Consider the following 23,154-nt stretch of genomic DNA (forward strand, 5'->3'; position numbering starts at 1 on the left):
CAGTGATTAAACCATTACTTAAGAAACCTAATCTTGACCCTAGTGTACTGAAAAACTATCGGCCGATATCAAATCTATCATTTTGCTCTAAAATTCTGGAAAAAGTGGTGTCACGGCAGCTCGTGGGCCACCTTACTGAGAATAATCTCTTTGAGCCACTGCAGTCTGCTTTTAGAAAATATCATTCCACTAAAGTGGTGAATGATCTTCTGCTTAGAATGGATTCAGACACCACTACTGTTCTGTTGCTGTTAGATCTCAGTGCTGCATTTGATACAGTGGATCATCATATTCTACTTGATAGGCTGCAAAATCATTTTGGGATTACTGGGAGTGCCCTTGCATGGCTGACGTCATACTTGACCAGTCGTTCTCACTGTGTTTTGTACAGTAACACTACCTCTAACCTTAGTGACATGAAATTTGGGGTTCCACAGGGGTCTGTCTTAGGCCCCCTGCTTTTCTCCCTTTATATAGCACCCCTTGGGCACATATTGTGGCATTTTGGGATTACCTTTCACTGCTATGCAGATGATACTCAGTTATATATGCTGATAACTGCTGGTAATCTCATTCACATAAAATCCTTAGAAGATTTCCTTGCATCAGTGAGAAGTTGGATGTCTAGAAACTTCCTACTTTTAAACTCTGAAAAGACTGAAATGATGGTTCTTGGTCCAATGAGACATCGGCATCAATTTGACCAGTTAACACTCAGCCTAGGCTCGTGTGTCATACATCACACTGACAAAGTGAGGAACCTTGGGGTAATTTTTGATCCTTCGTTGTCCTTTGGTCTCCATATTAGAAATATTACTAGGACTGCTTTCTTCCACCTGCGAAATATAGTGAAGATTCATCCCATCCTGTCTATGGCTGATGCTGAGACCCTGATCCATGCGTTCATCTCTTCTAGATTGGACTACTGCAATGTTCTATTTTCTGGTTTACCGCAGTCTAGCATTAGAGGTCTCCAATTGGTTCAGAATGCTGCAGCCAGACTTTTGACACGAAGCATAAAGTTTGACCACATTACACCCATTTTGGCATCTCTTCACTGGCTTCCTGTCCCAATGAGATCAGATTTTAAGGTTCTGCTACTAACCTATAAAATTATTCATGGACTGGCACCTCCCTACCTAGCTGACCTAATTAAACCTTACGTACCGGCCCGGGCTTTACGTTCTCAGGGTGCAGGACTACTTTGTGTCCCTAAGGTGAATAAGAAGTCTGTGGGTCACAGAGCTTTCTCTTATCGTGCCCCTGTTCTGTGGAATGATCTCCCTGCGTCAATAAAACAGTCAGATTCTGTGGAGACTTTCAAGTCCAGACTTAAGACGCACTTATTTTCCCTTTCATATGGCTAGCATACTGGTACAGTTTTGTTTTACGCTTTTTACTCTTTTAATTCATGTTATTAGTAATTAAAGTGGGCCGCGGCCTCAACTTCACCTAAATTCTGGGTCTTTTAGTGAAGCTTAGGGCTAGCAGCCGGCGATCACCTTAGTATTTCTTCTGTTTTTCTTGTTGATTAATGCTGACAAATTTTACAGTATTTTTTGTCTTTCTGATGCCTGATTCTGTTTTTTCTCTGTTTAAGGTGCAGCTCCATCCAGAGATGGGACTTGTGTTCGTGTTGGCGATCCTCCTGTCCTGTGCACCAACAGCAATTCTTGTATATTCGTCCGTGAATTGTTCTGTGAATTATTTCTGTAATTTGTGTCTGTATCATGGCCCAATCAGAGGGTCACCCCTTTGAGTCTGGTCTGCTTGAGGTTTCTTCCTCAGAGGGAGTTTTTCCTTACCACTGTTGCTCTGGGGGTTGGTAAGGTTAGACCTTACCTGTGTGAAGTGCCTTGAGGCAACTCTGTTGTGATTTGGCGCTATATAAAGGAAATAAATTGAAACTGAATTGATTTGGTCGGAATCCATTGATTTGGTCGGAATTCACTGATTGGGTCTGAATCGACTGATTGGGTCTGAATCCATTGATTTGGTCGGAATTCACTGATTGGGTCTGAATCCACTGATTGGGTCTGAATCCACTGATTGGGTCTGAATCCATTAATTTCGTCAGAATTGACTGATTGGGTCTGAATTGACTGATTGGGTCTGAATCCATTGATTTTTTTTCTGAATCCACTGATTGGGTCTGAATTGACTGATTGGGTCAGAATCCATTGATTTGGTCGGAATTCAATTTCAATTTTCAATTTATTTTCATTTATATAGCGCCAAATCACAACAGAGTTGCCTCAAAGCGCTTCACACAGGTAAGGTCTAACCTTACCAACCCCCAGAGCAACAGTGGTAAGGAAAAACTCTGGTCTGAATCAACTGATTGGGTCTGAATCGACTGATTGGGTCTGAATCCATTGATTTGGTCGGAATTCACTGATTGGGTCTGAATCCACTGATTGGGTCTGAATCCACTGATTGGGTCTGAATCCATTAATTTCGTCAGAATTCACTGATTGGGTCTGAATTGACTGATTGGGTCTGAATCCATTGATTTTTTTCTGAATCCACTGATTGGGTCTGAATTGACTGATTGGGTCTGAATCCATTGATTTGGTCGGAATTCAATTTCAATTTTCAATTTATTTTCATTTATATAGCGCCAAATCACAACAGAGTTGCCTCAAAGCGCTTCACACAGGTAAGGTCTAACCTTACCAACCCCCAGAGCAACAGTGGTAAGGAAAAACTCTGGTCTGAATCAACTGATTGGGTCTGAATCCATTGATTTGCTCTGAATTGACTGATTGGGTCTGAATGCAATGATTGGGTCTGAATCCCCCGGTCTTTTAATCAGACATGGCCGTAGCTGCAGTCTGTGAAAATTCACACATTTATTATTAATGATCCAAACAGATCAAATGAGTCAGTAAGTGATGAAGCAGGGTTCATTTTACATCTGCATCAGAGCAGTCCTGGTCTTGGTCCTTCTGCTTACTGTGGTTTGGGGTTTTGTCTGTCAGGATGTGTCTGCGTCATCGCTGAGGGTTTGTCTGTTGGTCTGTCTGTTTCTTAGGGAGGGCTACATGGAGAAGTGTGTGATGAACAACTACTTTGGCATTGGCCTGGACGCTAAGATCTCCCTGGAGTTCAACAATAAGCGAGAAGAGCATCCTGAGAAATGCAGGTGAGACTTCAGTCTGAGCAGGAGTTGAGAAGCCAACAACGTTCCTGAGATCACCATAAACCAGCAGCAGTATTCACTTGTTTCTGTTGCACTGACATCAGTTTGACTCCTCCCACCCAGGAGTCGGACGAAGAACATGATGTGGTACGGTGTCCTGGGCACCAAGGAGCTTCTGCAGAGAACCTACAAGAACCTGGAGCAGAAGGTCCAGTTGGAGGTGAGTGGAGGGAGAGTGATGCATGCTCATTTGTCACAACATAAGTCTGTTGGACTGCTTCAACCAATCAGTGGGAGACCCTCTGGTTAGAAAATGTTCTCCAACTGTGGCACGTAAAGAGCTGGTCTGTGAACAGGTGCAGTTCCTGGACTGGACAGACTAAGTTGTTCTCGTCCTCTAAATGGGAATGAAATGCAGGAGGATAGTACGCCACCAGCTGTAAGGCAGAAAAGACATTTGGCCAAAGAGTCCGTCTGCAGCAGAGACACGTAGGGCTGATGGAGTGTGCAGTTCATCCACACGCTTGACATTCACCACTGCCAAAAAAGAAAAGCAGTTCTCAATTTCTTTCAAGGAACCCATTGGCAATGGGTTGAAAGGGTAACTTGCACAAGGCCTGCAGGACCAGCAGCAGGTCCCATGCCACAGCACGCTTTACCCTTTTCTGGAACCGTGCAGATGCTGGGCCACCCGACAACAAGCACTAACAGCCTTCCATCATACAGCAGTATAGCTACCATCAGAAAGACACTGCAGGTACCTCAGTCTGTCCTGCAGTGCACAGGAACCTGGGTCCAGTGCTGTGTCTGCACACAATGAAGAAGATACAGCCACACACTGTGACAGAGACCTGAAACTGTGAGATCAATGTCCTGTTCAACATGACATCATCACCAATGTCATCCAAGTGACCACTTGCTGGGGAGGCAGAGGAGGAGGTCCTGCACCAATGCTTTAAGCCATTCAGTGTCAGCTTGCAAAGCCTCTGTCTCCTGGAAAGAAGGTGCTAAGTGGCTCCATTGACCTGTGATGCTTTGGGTTAGTGCGTTCCTCACGAGGTGTTTGTCTGCTCCTCAACACAGAAGGGAAAAGAGAGGTAGGATAGTTAGGTAGGACAGATAGAGGTAGGAGGTTGTCAAGCACAGCTGTAGAGGGCAATCAAAGTTGCATTCCGGCAAATTCACCATCACGTTGACAGACAGAAGACACACAGATAAAAAGACATGCTGACCTCTCCTGGACCTACGAAATACAGAACCCAAACAATGTGGTACTTACAGTGCCGTTAACCTGCGAAGAAGAAGATCAAAGAGGCTGGATGGAGACAGCACACAGGTACAACCTACGCAGAGTGCAAAGGCACGTAGCAGCCAGGATGGAACGACACAGAACTTCAGGAGGTCATCTCCTTAATGCCAGACTCTCCAGCCAGCTGGAAGCTGAAGCAGTTGACAAAGTTTGTCATTTTTCATTTGAATTTCTTTCAGTTTTTCTTCTTCTCTCATGAAGCAACCAAATGCTCCACGTGTCCTTGAAGTGGTCATTCTGTGCAGCCAGTAGACAGCTGACGTGCAGCTTATGAGGTCTGATACAGACAAAACATTTCCTCCAGAACCGTGAGACTTTGGAGATGTTCATCACTAAACCCTGCTAAACATTAAAAGGAGATCAAAGGTGACGGGCCCCTTAAGACTCAAACTCGCCTTCTTGTCTTCTTTTCTTGTGTCCTTACTCCCAATGTGTCACTATGTTTTTTGTTTTTTTACTTTTATTTTACTCTTTTTGAAAAGTGTCAGAAAACAAAGCATGAGCTATTTTTGACCGAGATCTTAATATTATTCAAACTTGTTTTCTTCTTCTTTTGCTTTTGATTGATGGTCTTTGAGTTCCTGCTGTTGACCTCTGATGGTTGTTGTGTTTGTTTGTTGTTTGTTTGCTTGTTGTGTTTGTTTGTTGTGTTTATTTATTTGTTTATTTGTTGTGTCTTGCAGTGTGACGGACAGTACATCCCACTGCCCAGCCTCCAGGGAATTGCGGTCTTAAACATTCCCAGCTACGCTGGTGGAACCAACTTCTGGGGCGGCACCAAGGAGGACGATGTGAGTATGTGTGTGTTAGTTCAACTGAAAAGTCACCATGTTATTCTAATTGGGACCAGAGGCTCACAGGAGGATGTAGAGGATGAAGACATCTGTCCTCACTGCAGCTGTCCCTGTCTGACGGCTACCCCTCTATCCTTTGTCCTGCTGCTTCTTGACACAGACAGGGAGTTGGACTGAGACTCAAGTCCACGTCTCCATATAGGTAGCCCAGCTACTAGCTACCTGCTCTGTGTGGGATTGACCACTATGGAACCAAATGAATAAAACATCAGCCCGTCTTTGTTTCATGCTGCTGACTAACAGTTTTGTTGGACGGACAAGTGAGACGACATTTTTGTCACTGTACACTTCCACATGTTGCTGTTATATAAATGAAGACTGAGCTGTGCCACCCAGTGGTGGGCCACAGTAACTGCTAATTATCAAAGCTAATGTTTTCATTATTGGATTAGCTTTTCAGATAACTTTGAAAACCATCATCAGATCAATTATCTTCCGATAATTTTTAGATCGCTAACATATTTTTGCAGGTGAAGTGAATAAAGCTTTAACAGTTAAAAATCTTTGTTAAGTCTGATATCAAAGATTTTAGCGCTTACTTATTAAATGTTTTGTAGTAGATAAACAGCTGTATTCTCTGTAAACAGAAGAGAGCTGGTTTCTGAAGAAACCACTCTATCCTCTGCAGTCAGAAAAGAACTGGTCACAAGATAATTTCTCTAGACCCCATACTGATTCATTGGCAATATCACCCAAGTCATCCAGAGGCATACAGTTTTAACTTATGGTTAAAATTTTAACCAAACTAATTTCGGACAAGTTATTTAAATTAACGGCACTTCTGAAGTTTTATAAAGTGATATGTCAGCTTTATGTTTTAGTTTTAAAGTATTACACTAATTTTGAAGGTTTTAGTGTGGACATGCTGTGTTCAGGTGCATTATGGGTAATCTCAGTCCATTCATGACAGGAGAAATGCATTTGAGACACTCTGATCAGGCTCCACACAGACAACAGCATTAAATGCTTTATATATTGTGCCTAAAACTCTCGTGAATATGTTCTCTGGGTTTATAGACGTTGTTATTGTGTTTGTTTTATGTAAAAATGTCAGAAGAAGCTCAGGTTGCTTCTCCATTATTTTCAATTGGAATCACTGTGAGTTGCATCGCTTCCTGTTTGCTCTACAGTCTCTACTGCCATCTACTGGCCAGTAGTGTTCATGGCAGTATTCACCCTAAGTATTGAGATATCCCATAATCCTAATGTTCATTTGCAATTGTCATCATGGATTCTGTTGTTTAAACCGCAGCAATTCTCTGGCGCACAAAAAAAACAAAAAACAAAACACAGTGCCCACCACTGGTGACACCCCAGCAGACCCACGGTCTCCTAACAGCAGATAGGGGACAGGTGGGCGTGTCATCATCCAGCCACTGACACACGTGTGGGATGGAGTCCCCACGTGGTCATGGGGTTGTGCCTTATTGATGCTGAGCTCTGTACCAGCAGACTTCTGCATGTTCTGTGTATTGGCCTCCAGATCTTCTGCGCTCCGTCCTTCGATGATAAGATCCTGGAGGTGGTGGCTGTGTTTGGCAGCATGCAGATGGCCGTGTCCAGAGTCATCAAACTGCAGCATCACCGCATAGCACAGGTCAGGACTCACACCTAAACGTGACAGAAGATCCTGTCTGGTTTTAGGTTCATCATGTTTGTTTCTCATTCTCCTGATTTCACTTTCTGTTGAAACAAACACGACACTTCCACTGTGTTCACCTCGTGTCAGAAGAGAGTGCAAGTTCTATTAAGTCCGCATTAAATGCAGAAGGTAAAATAATTAATTTAGCTGGAAAAAAAAAACAAGTTTAGCAGTGTAGATGTTGGGAAAGTGTAGTGACACGGACCCACAACAGGGGGCGTAAATGAACGGACAATGGAAGGAGACAAATTATAACACTTTACTGTTGTGAATGTCACAACCAAACACAGCAGATTCAGAATGTGCAACAGTCAATTAATAAAGGTGTCGTGTGGGCAGGCTCGACGATAGGAGACGCCTGTCTGGAAACGAACCGGAACCACACGATTTCCACCGCCACCTGAACCCGAGGAATACTGGAGCCGCCAAGTCCCGGAGTCCCCAGGTGGCCACCTTCCCGGCGTGTCGGATCTGGTACTGCTGGCAGAAAGCAAAAGACAGTCAAAGGGTGGGTGTGTGAACACCCAGTAACAATGGTGGGAATGCCACCTCCACCTCTCACTCAACACGTTGCAGCGGTCTCAGATGAAAAGGAGCGCCGTCTTGCACAGCCTCCGTAAAAACGACCGGTTCTCCTGCAAACACTCACAATAACAGATTTATAAATCACAAAAGGCTGAGAGTATTACCTCCAGATGAAGATGATATCTCGGCAGTTTGGTGGAGGTGTCTTCCTGCTTTTATACCAGATGTGATGATTAGTGACAGCTGTCACGGATGATGGGTGACAGCTGTCACCACGGCTTGTTCCTGAGGCGGCAGCGCCCTCTCGTGCCTGAAGCCCGCACTTCAGGCAGGGCGCCTTCTGGTGGTGGGCCAGCAGTACCTCCTCTTCAGCGGCCCACACAACAGGACCCCCCCCTCAACGGGCGCCTCCTGGCGCCCGACCAGGCTTGTCCGGGTGGCGACGATAGAAATCGGCCAGGAGGGCCGGGTCCAGGATGAACCTCCTCTTCACCCAGGAGCGTTCTTCGGGTCCATACCCCTCCCAGTCCACCAAATACTGGAAACCCCGGCCCATTCGACGGACGTCCAAGAGCCGGCGAACTGTCCAAGCCGGCTCCCCGTCGATAATACGGGCAGGAGGCGGCGCTGGACCGGGTGCACAGAGGGGCGAGGTGTGATGCGGTTTTATCCTGGAGACAAGAAAGACCGGATGGATCCGCAGTGAGGCCGGGAGTTGGAGCCTCACTGCGGTAGGACTGAGGACCTTGAGGATGGGGAAGGGTCCAATGAATCGGTCTTTCAACTTGGAGGACTCGACCTGGAGTGGAATGTCCTTGGTGGAAAGCCACACCTCCTGCCCGGGCTGGTAAGTGGGGACCGGGGGCCGGGGACCGTCGACGGTCTGCATGGGCTTTAGCCCTCGTCCGGGCCCTCAACAAGGCCGAACGGGCGGTGCGCCACACCCGACGGCATCTCCGCAGGTGGGCCTGGACCGAGGGCACACCGACCTCTCCCTCCACCAAAGGAAACAAAGGGGGCTGGTACCCCAGACACACCTCGAATGGGGAGAGGCCGGTGGCAGAGGACACCTGGCTGTTATGAGCGTACTCGATCCAGGCCAGATGTTCACTCCAAGCCGTCGGGTGTGCGGAGGTCGTGCACCTGAGGGCCTGCTCCAACTCCTGGTTGGCCCGTTCGACCTGTCCGTTAGTCTGCGGGTGATACCCAGATGAGAGGCTTACAGTGGCCCCCAGTTCCCGGCAGAAACTTCTCCACACCTGCGAGGAGAACTGGGGATCGCGATCCGAAACGATGTCTGTTGGTATCCCATGCAGCCGGACAACATGGTGGACGAGGAGATCTGCCGTCTCCTGGGCCGACGGGAGCTTCGGGAGGGCCACGAAGTGGGCCGCCTTGGAGAAACGGTCCACTATCGTGAGTATGGTGGTGTGTCCCCGGGACGGCGGGAGGCCCGTGACAAAATCCAGACCGATGTGGGACCAGGGGCGGTGAGGCACAGGAAGTGGCTGTAGAAGTCCCTGTGCCTTCTGGTGGTCAGCCTTGCCCCTGGCGCAGGTGGTGCAGGCCTGGATGTAAGCCCGGACATCAGTCTCCAGGGACGCCCACCAGAAGCGCTGCCGGACCACTGCCACGGTCCTACGCACCCCTGGGTGGCAGGAGAGCTTGGACCCGTGACAGAAGTCCAGAACGGCATCTGGCTTCTGGTGGGACGTATAGTCTGTTCTTCGGCCCTGTTCCGGGATCCGGGCTCCGTGCCAGGGCCTCCCGGACGGTCTTCTCCACGTCCCAGGTCAGAGCAGCCACGATAGTGGACTCCGGGAGAATGGGTTCCGGTGGATCCGACAGCTCGGTCTTGACTTCCTGTTCATGCACCCGGAACAGGGCATCCGATCTTTGGTTTTTGGTCCCGGGGCGGTAGGTGATCCGGAAGTCAAAACGGCCGAAAAACAGTGACCAGCGGGCTTGCCTGGGGTTCAGTCGCTTGGCGGTCCTGATATACTCCAGGTTCCGGTGGTCAGTGAAAACCGTGAAAGGCACTGACGCTCCCTCCAGCAGGTGTCTCCACTCCTCAAGGGCCTCTTTCACCGCAAGGAGCTCTCGATTGCCCACGTGAATTTTTTGGCCCACCCTAAGCCCAGTCTCCAGGGGCGGGCGTTGGTGTTTAACCGTTCGGGGCAATCGCTCAATTGATGCTCCATTGAGCCACAAACAAAACACGCCCCGCGTGGAAACGAACCGGAACCACACGATTTCCACCGCCACCTGAACCCGAGGAATACTGGAGCCGCCAAGTCCCGGAGTCCCCAGGTGGCCACCTTCCCGGCGTGTCGGATCTGGTACTGCTGGCAGAAAGCAAAAGACAGTCAAAGGGTGGGTGTGTGAACACCCAGTAACAATGGTGGGAATGCCACCTCCACCTCTCACTCAACACGTTGCAGCGGTCTCAGATAAAAAGGAGCGCCGTCTTGCACAGCCTCCGTAAAAACGACCGGTTCTCCTGCAAACACTCACAGTAACAGATTTATAAATCACAAAAGGCTGAGAGTATTACCTCCAGATGAAGATGATATCTCGGCAGTTTGGTGGAGGTGTCTTCCTGCTTTTATACCAGATGTGATGATTAGTGACAGCTGTCACGGATGATGGGTGACAGCTGTCACCACGGCTTGTTCCTGAGGCGGCAGCGCCCTCTCGTGCCTGAAGCCCGCACTTCAGGCAGGGCGCCTCCTGTTGTGTGGGCCGCTGAAGAGGAGGTGCTGCTGGCCCACCACCAGAAGGCGCCCTGCCTGAAGTGCGGGCTTCAGGCACGAGAGGGCGCTGCCGCCTCAGGAACAAGCCGTGGTGACAGCTGTCACCCATCATCCGTGACAGCTGTCACTAATCATCACATCTGGTATAAAAGCAGGAAGACACCTCCACCAAACGGCCGAGATATCCTGTTGGGAAGGTGTAGTGACACGGACCCACAACAGGGGGTGTAAATGAACGGACAATGGAAGGAGACAAATTATAACACTTTACTGTTGTGAATGTCACAACCAAACACAGCAGATTCAGAATGTGCAACAGTCAATTAATAAAGGTGTCGTGTGGGCAGGCTCGACGACAGGAGACGCCCGTCTGGAAACGAACCGGAACCACACGATTTCCACCGCCACCTGAACCCGAGGAATACTGGAGCCGCCAAGTCCCGGAGTCCCCAGGTGGCCACCTTCCCGGCGTGTCGGATCTGGTACTGCTGGCAGAAAGCAAAAGACAGTCAAAGGGTGGGTGTGTGAACACCCAGTAACAATGGTGGGAATGCCACCTCCACCTCTCACTCAACACGTTGCAGCGGTCTCAGATGAAAAGGAGCGCCGTCTTGCACAGCCTCCGTAAAAACGACCGGTTCTCCTGCAAACACTCACAATAACAGATTTATAAATCACAAAAGGCTGAGAGTATTACCTCCAGATGAAGATGATATCTCGGCAGTTTGGTGGAGGTGTCTTCCTGCTTTTATACCAGATGTGATGATTAGTGACAGCTGTCACGGATGATGGGTGACAGCTGTCACCACGGCTTGTTCCTGAGGCGGCAGCGCCCTCTCGTGCCTGAAGCCCGCACTTCAGGCAGGGCGCCTTCTGGTGGTGGGCCAGCAGTACCTCCTCTTCAGCGGCCCACACAACAGTAGACGAAGGTTCAGTCATTAGTGCTAAGATATTTTTTGCATATTTTGATTATTTTATTTTTTATTACACTGTTTTGCGTTTTGTATTGTATTGATTTAGAAGAAAGACGTATGCACCCCTACCACCTACGCTGGTTTGCAGTCTGTCAATCAACAAAAAAGAAGATTTTATTGATTTTTAAAAATGTATTTTATTTATTTATTTTTGTATTTGTCACGTGTGTCTGTGTTGTTGTGTCAGTGTCGCACAGTGAAGATCACGATCCTGGGTGATGAGGGCGTCCCTGTTCAGGTGGACGGTGAGGCCTGGATTCAGCCTCCTGGAGTCATCAAAATCCAGCACAAAAACCGGGCTCAGATGCTCACCAGAGACCGGGTGAGAGCGGGTTGGAATAACAAAGACTCGTTAGTGTTGTCAAGCTGTTGTAGCAGCATTTGGGTTTTGGATAAGCAACAGTGAGCCACAAAGGACCGAGACGGTGCAGGTTTTCCCCGATCGCCTCACCTTCAAGTTCAGGGGCCTCATTCATCACTCTTGTGCGCACTCAAAACTGGAACAAAAAGATCCGCATGAAAACTTAAACGCATACGTTGTGATTTATAAAAACAAACTTGACAGCAAAATTAAATGTAAATATAATTGAGGTGCGTGTGACTGCATTATTGCTGTCATTCGGAGAAAGTCCCACCTGCTGCTTCTGGCATGAAGCATATCGTTTCCTTCATGCAGTTTTATATTAAAAATGGGCCCACATCTTTTTCACTGCTCAGTATTTATGAGGAGAGATTTTATCTTAATAAAGACAGCAGCACAAAGGATTCTGGGAACACTGTAACAACAAATAATTATCTACTTATTCTATTATTTGGAAACTTTTCTGCTGGTTCTTGTGGTGAGATTGTTAAAGCTTCCTATAGTTTGTTAAAGTTATGTCATTAAGTGATTGTGATGTCAGAATTAATAATAAACATGTTGCACCACGAGTGAACCGCCATGGACTCTGGTGGCGGCACTGTTAACATGGTAGGTACATGGTTACATGGTTTGAGCTTCATGTGCAGGTTTGAATGTTCACGAGGTGTTTTTGTGTTGCATGTTTGTGGTTGGATGAGAGCGTGTGGAGGACGGGTCGTGAGGCAGATTGACATCTGACAGATTCAGTCATGTGTGACTTATAAACACAGCTTTGCTTGCAAGTGGGTGAACGAACTGTTTTATCTGCCCAATTCTTTTGTGCACTTTTTTTTCTCACACATGCCTTTACTATGAATCTGAGGCAGTGCTTCATCAATGAGGCCCTGAACATCTGTGAAATCACCTGCTGAGGTGAAAACCTGCACCATTTTGGCCCCTTGTGCCCCAGTAGGACAAAGGACACTTGATGAAGTACATCTTGTCATTTTGCAGGCGTTTGAGAACACGTTGAAGTCGTGGGAAGACAAGCTGAAGTACGATAAGGCTCCGCTGCGGCCTCACCTCTACCCGCAGCAGTCTGTCGACCTCGCGACTGAGGAGGAGGCCGTGCTGGTGCAGTTGTGCGCTCGAGCAGCAGAGGAGCTGATTACGAGGTGAGCACTCACGGTCGTCTGGTCGCCGTGTGTAGTGGCACAGAATGAGCTCTGTGGACATTTATCACGTCTCATCACAGGATCTGTGAAGCTGCCCAGACCAATGGGCTTCTGGAGCAGGAGCTGGCTCACGCTGTCAACGCTGCGTCTCACGCCATCAACAAAACACACCCCAAGTTTCCAGAGGTGAGTTTCCAATACAGGGATCTCCTGAACCCACTTCCTCATTTAATGGTTGACAACCTTAAAACTCCCAGAAAATTCATGTTAAGGCCTCTAGAGGTCACTATATCTGATGACCTGGGCAGAGACCAGGACCTTCTCTTTGAGTCCCACCACCCACTGGAATACAAGCTGGGAATTATTAGAACCCTGCAACATTGAGCTGGAAACATCTCATCGAGTGCCCAGGCCCAAGGAAAGGAGGCTTTTAAAATTCGTGGACTTTCAATTTCAATTCACTTTCAATTTATTTTCATTTATATAGCGCCAAATCACAACAGAATTGCCTCAAGGTGCTTCACACAAGTAAGGTCTAACTTTACTAACCCTCAGAGCAACAGTAGTAAGGAAAAACTCCATCTGAGGAAGAAACCTCAAGGAGACCAGACTCAAAGGGGGTGACCCTCTGCTTGGGCCATGATACAGACACAAATTACAAATCAATTCACAAAACGAATATACAGGAAAAGCTGTTGGTGCACGTTCTAAATTAACCTTCTGAAAACAGCTACAAGAGACAGAAGGAACACCAACAATGTGAGTGATGAAGGAAAGAAGAACAGCAATAACTTTGTAATTCTGTATGTGACTGGAATTCCGAGAAACTTCAACAACCACAACATTGTAGAGAAGCTTGAATCTTCGACTGGACTGGGTTGCTTGACACGAGGACGTTTCGCTTCAAATCGCAGAAGCTTTCTCAGCTAAAATTCTTGCACAAAAGCTGGAGTTTTAAACCTAACCAGACCCCTCCTACCGAGAGGCAGACTGCTATAGGCTGGTGACTAAGCAATAGCTCTGATTAGCACCTATTGTGCTCTAGTTAGCACCCTCCTAATGACAGGGCAGCTGTCCCTCTCCTGATGGCTCCCTTGACGACTCTGCTGATGACGTGAATGACTCATTACCATGAACAAAAGACTGAAACTGCTTTGACCTGAGTACCCCATTGTAAACAGGGGATAAAGCGTGTCTCAGACCCCCTCCCCGGTTAAGGCTGGGTTTCAAACATTTCACAAACAATGCCTCCTTGACCCCTCTCTCAAACCATTTCTTCTCTCTGGCTAATATTTTAACTTCCTTGTCCTCAAACATGTGGTTAGTGTCTTTAAGGTGGAGATGAACTGCAGACTGAGGTCCACTGGCACCCTGTCTGTGGTGCTGGTATAGCCTTTTGTGTAAAGGTTGCTTAGTCTCACCTATGTAGTGTTCGTTACAGTTTTCCTGACATCTGATAGAATACACTACATTGCTCTGTTTGTAACTAGGGATCGTGTCCTTAGGGTGAACTAATTTCTGTCTCAAGGTGTTAACCTGTTTAAAGTAAACTGGGATTTTGTGCTGTCTGAAGATCCTCTGTAGTTTTTCCCCTACTCCTGCTAAATAAGGGAGAGACACTCCTCTTCTTCTTGGCTCCGTCTCCTGTCTATCTGGTCTCTTTGTTCTCTGGGACTTCTGCACTTTGTCCAGGGAAAATCGTGGGTACCCACATACTGTGAGTGCTTTCTGGACAATTTGTTGTTCTTTAACCCTTCCCTCTGCAGTTGTGGGCACCTGTAGGGCTCTGTGTTGAAGAGTCCTGATCAGCCCAAGCTTGTGTTCAAGGGGGTGGTTTGAGCCAAAGAGCAGATATTGGTCAGTGTGAGTTGGTTTTCTGTAAACCTCTGTCTGGAGCTGCCTGTTCTCTCCAATCGTAACATCACAGTCCAAGAAGGCTAAATGGTTGTTTCTGGCATCCTCACGTGTGAACTTGATATTGACGTCCACCGAGTTGATGTGTTCTGTAAAGTCCTCAACTTCCTGTTGCTTGATTTTAACCCATGTGTCATCAACATATCTGAACCAGTGACTGGGAGAGATGCCCGTGAAAGACGTCAAGGCTGTCTTCTCCAATCGCTCCATGTACAGATTGGCCACAATGGGGGATATCGGAGACCCCATCGCACAACCATGAATCCGCCTGTAGTAATTCCCCCTAAACAGGAAATACGTGGTGTTAAGACAGATCTCCAAGAGTTGGCAGATGTGGTCTGGTGTGAATTTGGTCCTTTCAAGTAGAGACACATCCTCCAGCAGTCTCTGCCTCACAGCTGAGATGGCCTCAGTGGTGGGGATGCAGGTGAACAATGAAGTCACATCAAAAGACACGATTGTTTCATCTGCCTCCAGCTGCAGGTCCTTGATGTTTTTAATAACCACAACATTCTTGTGTTTTTTAAATCCAGCAACATCATCAGACAGAAACAGGTTCACCCCAAAGTCCGCCCACAAAACACCCACAAAAGCAACCTGGTGACTTTGGTTCAGTGCAGCATGGACTGCAGTTACCTCTACACTGGAGAAACCAAACAGCTGCTCAACAAACAAATGGCTCAAGACAGAAGACCAATTCCACTGATCACAACTCAGCCGCCCAACAGCATCTAAAGGAAAAAGGACACCGCTTTGAAGATAGAAGTAGAATTAAATCCTGTATAAGGCCCACTGCTGCCTCCGGATTCCAGAGCATCAAGCGGATGAGAGTCTACGACTCCCCCTGGCAGGACACCACTTGTAGACTGAGACCATGTAGATGATGTGTCTTGTCCACAGACACAGACAGATAGCATGAGTGGGATTTAAACCTAAGGATTCCAGATGCACTTAGCTCCTATAGAGATAAATAACAATGTTCATACCTCAGAGATGGTTTGAAAGAGGTGACAAGAAAGCCATCTTTGTTAAACTGATGAAACATTCTACCTCTCTCCTCCCTGTAATTCCATCCTTTCATCTTTATGACCGAGACTGAAACTTGTCATCTCACCTCTGAGAACAATGGAAGCTCACAGCTGAGCTCAAATAACCACGGCGATTAACAACTCTTAAGGCGTTTCTCTGCATCACTGTGACATCAGTGATCCCTCAGAGGATAAATATTTGAGTCTCTCACGACTCCACTGAGACCTGATTAACCTTTTCTGGATAAAATGCCTTCAAGGAAACTAACACGTCCAGTTGACCTGCCTCAGCTGACGTGGTTACCTGGTGCTGTTGGTCAGTCTGTCTGTTGTGACCTTGAGCTGTGTTTACTGGATTATCTACCTGTGTTTCCCCTCACGGACACAGAGTTCACGTGCACTGACCTCAGCTCTGTTCCTGATTTGAATCACTGTGTTTTGAGGTAAACCTGTTGGTGTCTCTACTCGTGCTGCAACTGTGACAAGGACCTCTGTGGATCAGACTTAACAAAAAGTGTGACGCAGGTGATTTGAGTGAGAGGTCTTTGTGAATGAATGTTGTTTCTGCTCACCAGAGTCTGACGAGGAACACTGCTATAGAGGTGGCGAGCACGGTTAAAGCCCTCTATAATGAAACGGAGTCTCTTCTGGTGGGCCGCGTCTCCCTGGTGAGCTCCACTTCTATGTTTCACGCACACAGTATCATTAGATGATGCCATTCATGTAAGTGCTAATGACCAGTTCTGGGTTCTTTCCTGCAGCAGCTGGACCCACCTGAGGAGGAACAGCTGTCCGGCGCCCTCCAAGGTCTGGAGTTGGAACTGAGCAAACTGGGAGAGATCCAGTGGCTCCACCATATATTGCAGCCCGACGATGAGGAGGTGAGCAGATGTTCACACACACACAGTACATACACCTTCACACTCCTAGCCAGATGCTGAACTGTGGAGACCTGCTGCGGGTGGAACATGGTTCCAGCAGCATAGCAAAGGCTATAGGTTGACTGTGCTTATGTACCAGGACCACTCTCTGGGGTATGGCAAGAGGAACAGCCGAAGCAGCATGTTCCGCATCGTGCCCAAGTTCAAGAAAGAAAAGGCCCCCAAGAGGAGCAGCCCTCAGTCAGGTAGGGATGTGAACCCATGTCCTTCTGTACTTATTGCTGCTTTAATGAGCTCAGGATGGAGTCAGCGATCAGTCTGCTTTCTAATTCAGTGATTCTCAACCGGGGTGCCGCGGCACCCTAGGGTGCCGTGATCAATTGTCAGGGGTGCCGTGGGCAATTATCAAATATTATCGGGTGTATGTGCTGTAATAGTGTGGCAGATGGTGTAATGCTCTTTTATTCCAGTAGATGGCAGCAAGGCGCGCAGTAGCGCTGAGCCGTGTGCCGACAAGGAGGCGTGATCGCCATTTTAATTCCGGGCAAGTTAGTGATTTGTGTGCGTAGAAGTTCACTTAGTCTCGTCAAGAGACAGGTGGAATTTGCTGGAAAGCTGCGCATGTTGGCAAAGTCACAAACGGAAGAACAAGGGAGACAATATTTCCTTCCATAAGTAAGTGGTTTTGGTTATTGTTGTCACTTTGTCCGTGATATTTGGATGATAAACAGCTGTATGACTCCTGCGGTACCTGTGTCACCCGATGACACGGATCATTAATTTCACTTATGTCTAGTTGATATTTTCCACTGCTAGACCAATGCCTAGTTAAAATTCTTGTCGTTAGCAGTGTTGCCACAGTTACTTTGAAAAAGTAATCCAATTACTGATTACTGATTACTCCTTGAAAAAGTGACTTAGTTACTTTACTGATTACTCAATTGTAAAAGTAACTAAGTTAGATTACTAGTTACTTTTTTTAGTTACTTTCCCCAGGTGCTGACAACAGCCCTCTGCCACCTCAACATGACACTCACTTTATAGTCACCCTTTCTTGACTTCAATGAAAATAAATACTTGTTTTATAAAAAGTAAAATAAAGACATCTTTCTTGACCTCATATTGTCACAGTTAAATATGAGGTAACAGTAAAACTTGCAATTTCTAACCTACATTGTTTATAAATGTAACTATTAAATTCTTTCTAACATTTTTCTAACATTTAAATTCTCTCTTAACATTTTACTTGTCGAAATTATTATTATTATAAGTAGTATTAGTATAGTTGTAGTAAAAAAAAGGCTTCAAAACTGTACCTTTAATCTAGGGGTGTTGTGGGGGGGGCACATCCCTGCCCCACGCCCCCATTCCTTCTGGATTCGCCCCTGCTTTGGTGTTTGAGCACAAAGAATGGCTAACATTTATTTATGCAGAAAACATGACCAGATTTACAGGTATGAAATTTTTATTGTGTTTTCACATCATGTGGTCCTCAGAAAGAGAGTTTAGGTGCATTTGAGTGGAAAATAGTGTTAGTTGTTGACGCGTCGTGGAGGATCAGCTGTTTTTAACCAGCAGATACGGAGCATCTCAGATCAGAATTCTAAATAAAGGAGAAAAAAAAGCATAAAAATGTCTGTAAAGTTCAGTGCAGGTGTGCTGTTGTCACCGCACTTTAAGAGGTCTGGACGAGTCGTAGCTGCTGTAGAAAACCGCAGATGAAAAGCTCACAACTCGCTTAAAGTGGGCAGTTCAGTCGAACCCCGACCTCCTGACCAAGTTTAATGCTGCTATCGACCCACAATGCAAAAATAATAGTAACGCACAGTGACTTGGAGAAGTAACTTTAGTTTGATTACTGATTTTGGAAAGATTAATGCGTTAGATTACTTGTTACTAAAAAAAGTGGTTAGATTAGAGTAACGCGTTACTAAGTAACGCATTACTGGCATCACTGGTCGTTAGTGACTAAAACTTGTTCGACAAGACTAGGGAGTTTTTTTTTTTTGTTTTGCACCTTAAAATAATGAGATTAATGACCCGCGCTGTGCTGCCACACACACAGAAATGTGCACACACACAGACACACCGCTGACTTCATGAATGAAACTCGGTCAATAAAGGATAATTGTGTAAAAATATAATATATATAAATGTATTTTAATGGTTTTAGGAGCCGCGCTGCGTTGAACAGCAGCAGCTCAGCCGAGCAGCGCAGCTTAACAGCGCAGATCCGTGTAACTTTCAACACTAATATTTGTGAATGTGTGGGTGTCAGAGTAACTTTAATACTTTCCTGACATAAGTTAATGTAATTTAATTTTACTGGCTTGATATCCAGGACAAAATGGCATTTTAACACGTATTTTGCGAGCATTTTTCTGAGTGTGTTCAGTCGCGAATCTCCATTGAAAATGCATTAACATCCGGGTACTTCGTCAATATTTTGCCCGGTTAGGAGACGTCATGTCGCTGTCCATGAAGGGACGTTTTCGTTTAATGTGCAGCATTGGGACTGCGCTCTCTAGTTCTTATATACAGCTCCATGACTATAGTATACTATGTTACGTCATATCTGTACCGCACGTGTTACTAACGCACCGTGTAGAGACAGTCGAGTTAGTGGTGCGTGACACGTGACACATGACAGTGGTGTGCCGCAGGATTTTGTAAATATAAAAAGGGTGCCGCGGCTCAAAAAAGGTTGAAAATCACTGTTCTAATTCACTCACACAATAAAGGTGGCCACACCTTTTTTAAATGGTGGTGCTGTGGAGGAGGAGAGGCGGGGCTACCACGGGTAGACCTGAGTTCAATTCTCAGTCACACTACCTGTCTGTGTCCTTGGACAAGGCACTTTATTTCCTTTGTCCCAGTTCTCCCAGCTGTAAATGAGTGTCAGCCTTGGCTGGGAAAGTAACTGGTGATGGACCAGTGTTCCGTACAGGGGCAGTCATAGGTTCTCATCCTCTTCATGCTCCAGAATCCAGGGATACGCACCACACCAACGGGACTCAGAGCCAACATCCAACTTACTTTGTCTTATTCTGCTGTGTCCTTCAAACCGTTCAACCGGCTTAGAGGTCATATTTCAGAGAACAGTTGAAGTCCAGACACGTTGCGTTCGCTGCTCATCTTACTCTCAGTTTTGTAGTCACGTAATGTTCTTGTTTGCCAAGAAGAGAAATCAGCAGATCTCTGCTGATTCTTCAAACAGATTCTGTGTTGCCCTGAGCGACTGCACCTGTACGATCACATCAGGGTTCGTCTGCCCTCACCGGAGGTATTTTAAAATACACACAGTAAGTTTTTGTTGTAGTCTTTTTGATTTATTTTATTTGAGGGAAACAGGTGTTGAAACAGAGAATCACTAATAAGAAATCAGAATCCAATTAACTTTGGAGCAGAACTAAGCCAGGTTGATATAATATTTGTTAAATTGATATATTTTAATATAACTTTTGTTTTTATGTTAACAGTTAAAAATGAACAAAAGTATATCTTCCCCAAAATACATAAAACAATAACAATAATATTAGCTACAAATTTAATATAAAAAAAATGTAAATTAAAAAAGGAGTATATTTATGCACATTATTGTTGGTGTATTGAAAAGTATGATACTGCTCGCCTTGTAGGTCAAGGGTCAAACCCAACTATTTCCATTGTGTGTCAAAGGTTTTATTCAAAGGGAATTATGAGGTGTACAAAAGGCTGCAGTCTCAGTCTACCGTGAATATAAAGGGATTAAAATGATTTGTCTGACCATAAGGATTACAAAAAGGTGTAGTTTGAACAATCTGTTGCAAAAACTTTTGGAGTTACAAACAAATATTAGATATTAAGGTTCCTCCAATTTTGATAAAAAAAACTTGTGCAAGTTATTGGTTGTACTAATAGGATTATAAAAAGGAATAGTTTGCATCATCTGATGTGCTGAGTATCATATTTCGTGGTAACATATGCCATCGAATCCAACAGGCATTGAAACTGTATTTTTCCCAAAGAAAATTGGTGTTCCTCAGGGATGTGTTCTGGGTCCTACACTGTTCAATGCTTGCGTGGACTGGGTGTTGACCAAGGTTGTAGAAACCAGGGTTAGGCTCCCAGACTTGAGCTATAGTTTTTCATTGACCCTGACCAATATATAGATGCCACTCTGGGATGGTTATCATCGGGGCTAGATTGGAACCTCAGGTGTTACCAGTTAGGTCATCACTGGTTGTGGGCCCTAATTAAAGGGTCACAATGTGTCAGTTTCTCACATTCTATGCCAAACACCAGTGTGAAGATAGATTGCTAAATTAATTGTAGAGCCAGAACATATGAGCCAAGGAGCCAGAGATTAATTCACACCCGTCACAGATCCACAGTAGGGTGTGAGTTTAACTACTTTAATTTTGGGAGAGATTAAGTTAATGCAGCATTTTAATGCTTTAATTGATCATTACCAGGACGCACTGAGGCTGTATGTACACTTTCTTTGACCTGCCATGAATTGCTCTGTTGCATCTAATCCCATGTCATCTTATTTATATTTAAAAATACCAAACTGTTATGTGTCGGACGCAGTCGGAGCACCGACCCAGCGTTTGACAGAACCCAGCATAAAGGAAACAGAGCACGGTTCAAAGGATAACAGAATTTAATGACATAACAGTGAGTGCTCAATTAATAACCAATAAGTGCGTGGTCTGGCGAGGTGGAAAAACGGCGCGCTCCCAGCAGCACAAACGGTCTGGAGCCAGACTTAAATGCCACCATGCCCCAATCCATACAGATGCACCACAGCTGTGAGTCCTGACGAGCTGCACATGACAAGCCTCAGGTGATCAGGGTGAGGTCCTGATAACTCAGCCACACATCAGCCACTCAGTCCTGAACGCATGCCACCTGGAAGGAAAGACAGAAAACAGAAACAAAAGCCAGCCAGGCACCCCAGCCACACAACAGCACCCCACCCTCACGGGAAGCCTCCCAGCGACCACACAAACCTGGCCCAGGAAAAACACCCCCCTCCAGGGACCATGGCTGGAAACCGTATCTGCATTCATCTTCCAACTGAATCTTCATCTAACAGAACTGTTGACGTCTTCTCCTCTGACTACATCTTTGCCTTTGTTTCTGTCATTCAATTTGCACAGGTGTGGCCAGGAGTTCTTGAACCTGTGCAGTCAGCACTTGTCCGAACATGTTTAGAGTCTGTTTAGTCATAAAACAAAAAAGACAAACACAAACAACCAAACCCCCCCCCCCCCCCCCCTCCGCAGAGGACCGTCCCATCAAACCCCGGGAAGAGGAGAAAAGAAAAACACAACCCAAACTTAAGCTTGCAAACAAAACAAAAACCCTAACACCCCCCCCCCCCCCCCCCCCCCCCCGGACGACATGTAGAGACCAACACCCCCCAGAGGACATTCCGCCAGCTCCAGGAGTAATAACCACAGCCGAGGTCCCTCTGGGATCCAAAGTCACCCACGGGGACTCCCAGCGCCTCCCAGAGGACCGTTCCATCAAACCCCAGGAGACGCCCCCCCTCATGACTTAACAGACCCAGCCCCGGCCGTCTATGGCTAGATGGACCCACAGCCCTTTCCCCCCCAGAGGACACCTCAGTCACACCCTGAGGGCGGAAACTGGGGGGAAAAACAAAAGAAAAAAAAACATACAAACAAAACAACCCCAACCCCACCCCTCAGCGCAGTGGAAACTGGAAGTACGTCCAGTGTCACCAACCACGACTATACCCAAAAAGTCAACCGGGAGGAGTGGAACAACGGTAATGGCACACGGCACAAAACGGCGCCACCCCTCTGACTTTTAAACCAGCCACCAGCTGCGGGTATATTCCACTGCCCCAAACCTCAGCTACGCCGATGGCATACGGCTCAAAGGCGCGCTGAAGCCGGAGGTGGAACAGGGAATCAACAAAAAAAAAAAAACACCCTAAACCCCCCCCGGGTGCAGAGGTTACCTGGGAAACGCCCAGCATAACCAAACTGCACCACTCCAGCAACGCCGACAACGTATGGCTCACACGGCTGGAGCCAGAGGAGAAGAGAGGGCACAACAAAAACAAAAAAAAAGAAAAAAGAAAAAACAACCCAATTCCCCCCCCCCCATCACCCCCCAGAGGACCGTCCCATCAAACCCTGGGAGGTGAAACCAAAAGAAATAAAAAAGAAAGACTAACAGACTAACATAAAGTCACCTGGGTCCCTTCTATGCTCCAGACAGCCTACACGTTCACGACCCCAGAACACTAATAGTGCTGAACATCCCACACAAAAACCAACTCAAAAAACCGCCACAAAAAATGAACCAACACAAAACTAATAAGTGACTTATACCGTTAAGCTCAAACAAATGGAACACACCTGTTCCACCTTAAGAGCTATGACGGTAATGTGACTCAGTCACCAACAGGGGGAGCCAAAGTGCTAAAAATAAAAAAACCCTTTGGTAACCGAGAAAACAACTCACGCTGCTTTTCCTGTGCGCAGCTACGTGTAACACACAACCAAAATGTGCTTCAACTAAATTACGCCGAAGCTGACACAACAGACGCAGTAGCTATCTTCACCCGGGGAGACGGGGCTACAACTGTAACAACAGGA

The 23,154-nt window shown here is 46.5% G+C and overlaps 1 protein-coding gene across 5 annotated transcripts in view; it reads left to right on the forward strand.

Annotated features, from left to right (window-relative positions):
* dgkh (diacylglycerol kinase, eta) overlaps positions 1 to 23,154 on the forward strand; it is an 80,424-nt gene that overhangs the window by 37,505 nt on the left and 19,765 nt on the right. For 4 of the 5 annotated variants that reach the window (XM_034186195.1, XM_034186193.1, XM_034186198.1 and 1 more), the window contains exons 13-22: positions 3,035 to 3,145; positions 3,266 to 3,362; positions 5,135 to 5,242; positions 6,789 to 6,902; positions 11,387 to 11,521; positions 12,554 to 12,714; positions 12,795 to 12,900; positions 16,232 to 16,324; positions 16,418 to 16,537; positions 16,677 to 16,782. In XM_034186195.1, coding sequence (XP_034042086.1) covers positions 3,035 to 3,145; positions 3,266 to 3,362; positions 5,135 to 5,242; positions 6,789 to 6,902; positions 11,387 to 11,521; positions 12,554 to 12,714; positions 12,795 to 12,900; positions 16,232 to 16,324; positions 16,418 to 16,537; positions 16,677 to 16,782 — 1,151 coding nt within the window. The remainder of the gene's footprint in view (positions 1 to 3,034; positions 3,146 to 3,265; positions 3,363 to 5,134; positions 5,243 to 6,788; positions 6,903 to 11,386; positions 11,522 to 12,553; positions 12,715 to 12,794; positions 12,901 to 16,231; positions 16,325 to 16,417; positions 16,538 to 16,676; positions 16,783 to 23,154) is intronic. The other variant, XM_034186194.1, reaches the window with a different exon arrangement.

Source organism: Thalassophryne amazonica, chromosome 14 (genome assembly GCF_902500255.1).
Source record: "Thalassophryne amazonica chromosome 14, fThaAma1.1, whole genome shotgun sequence".
NCBI lineage: Eukaryota > Metazoa > Chordata > Actinopteri > Batrachoidiformes > Batrachoididae > Thalassophryne > Thalassophryne amazonica.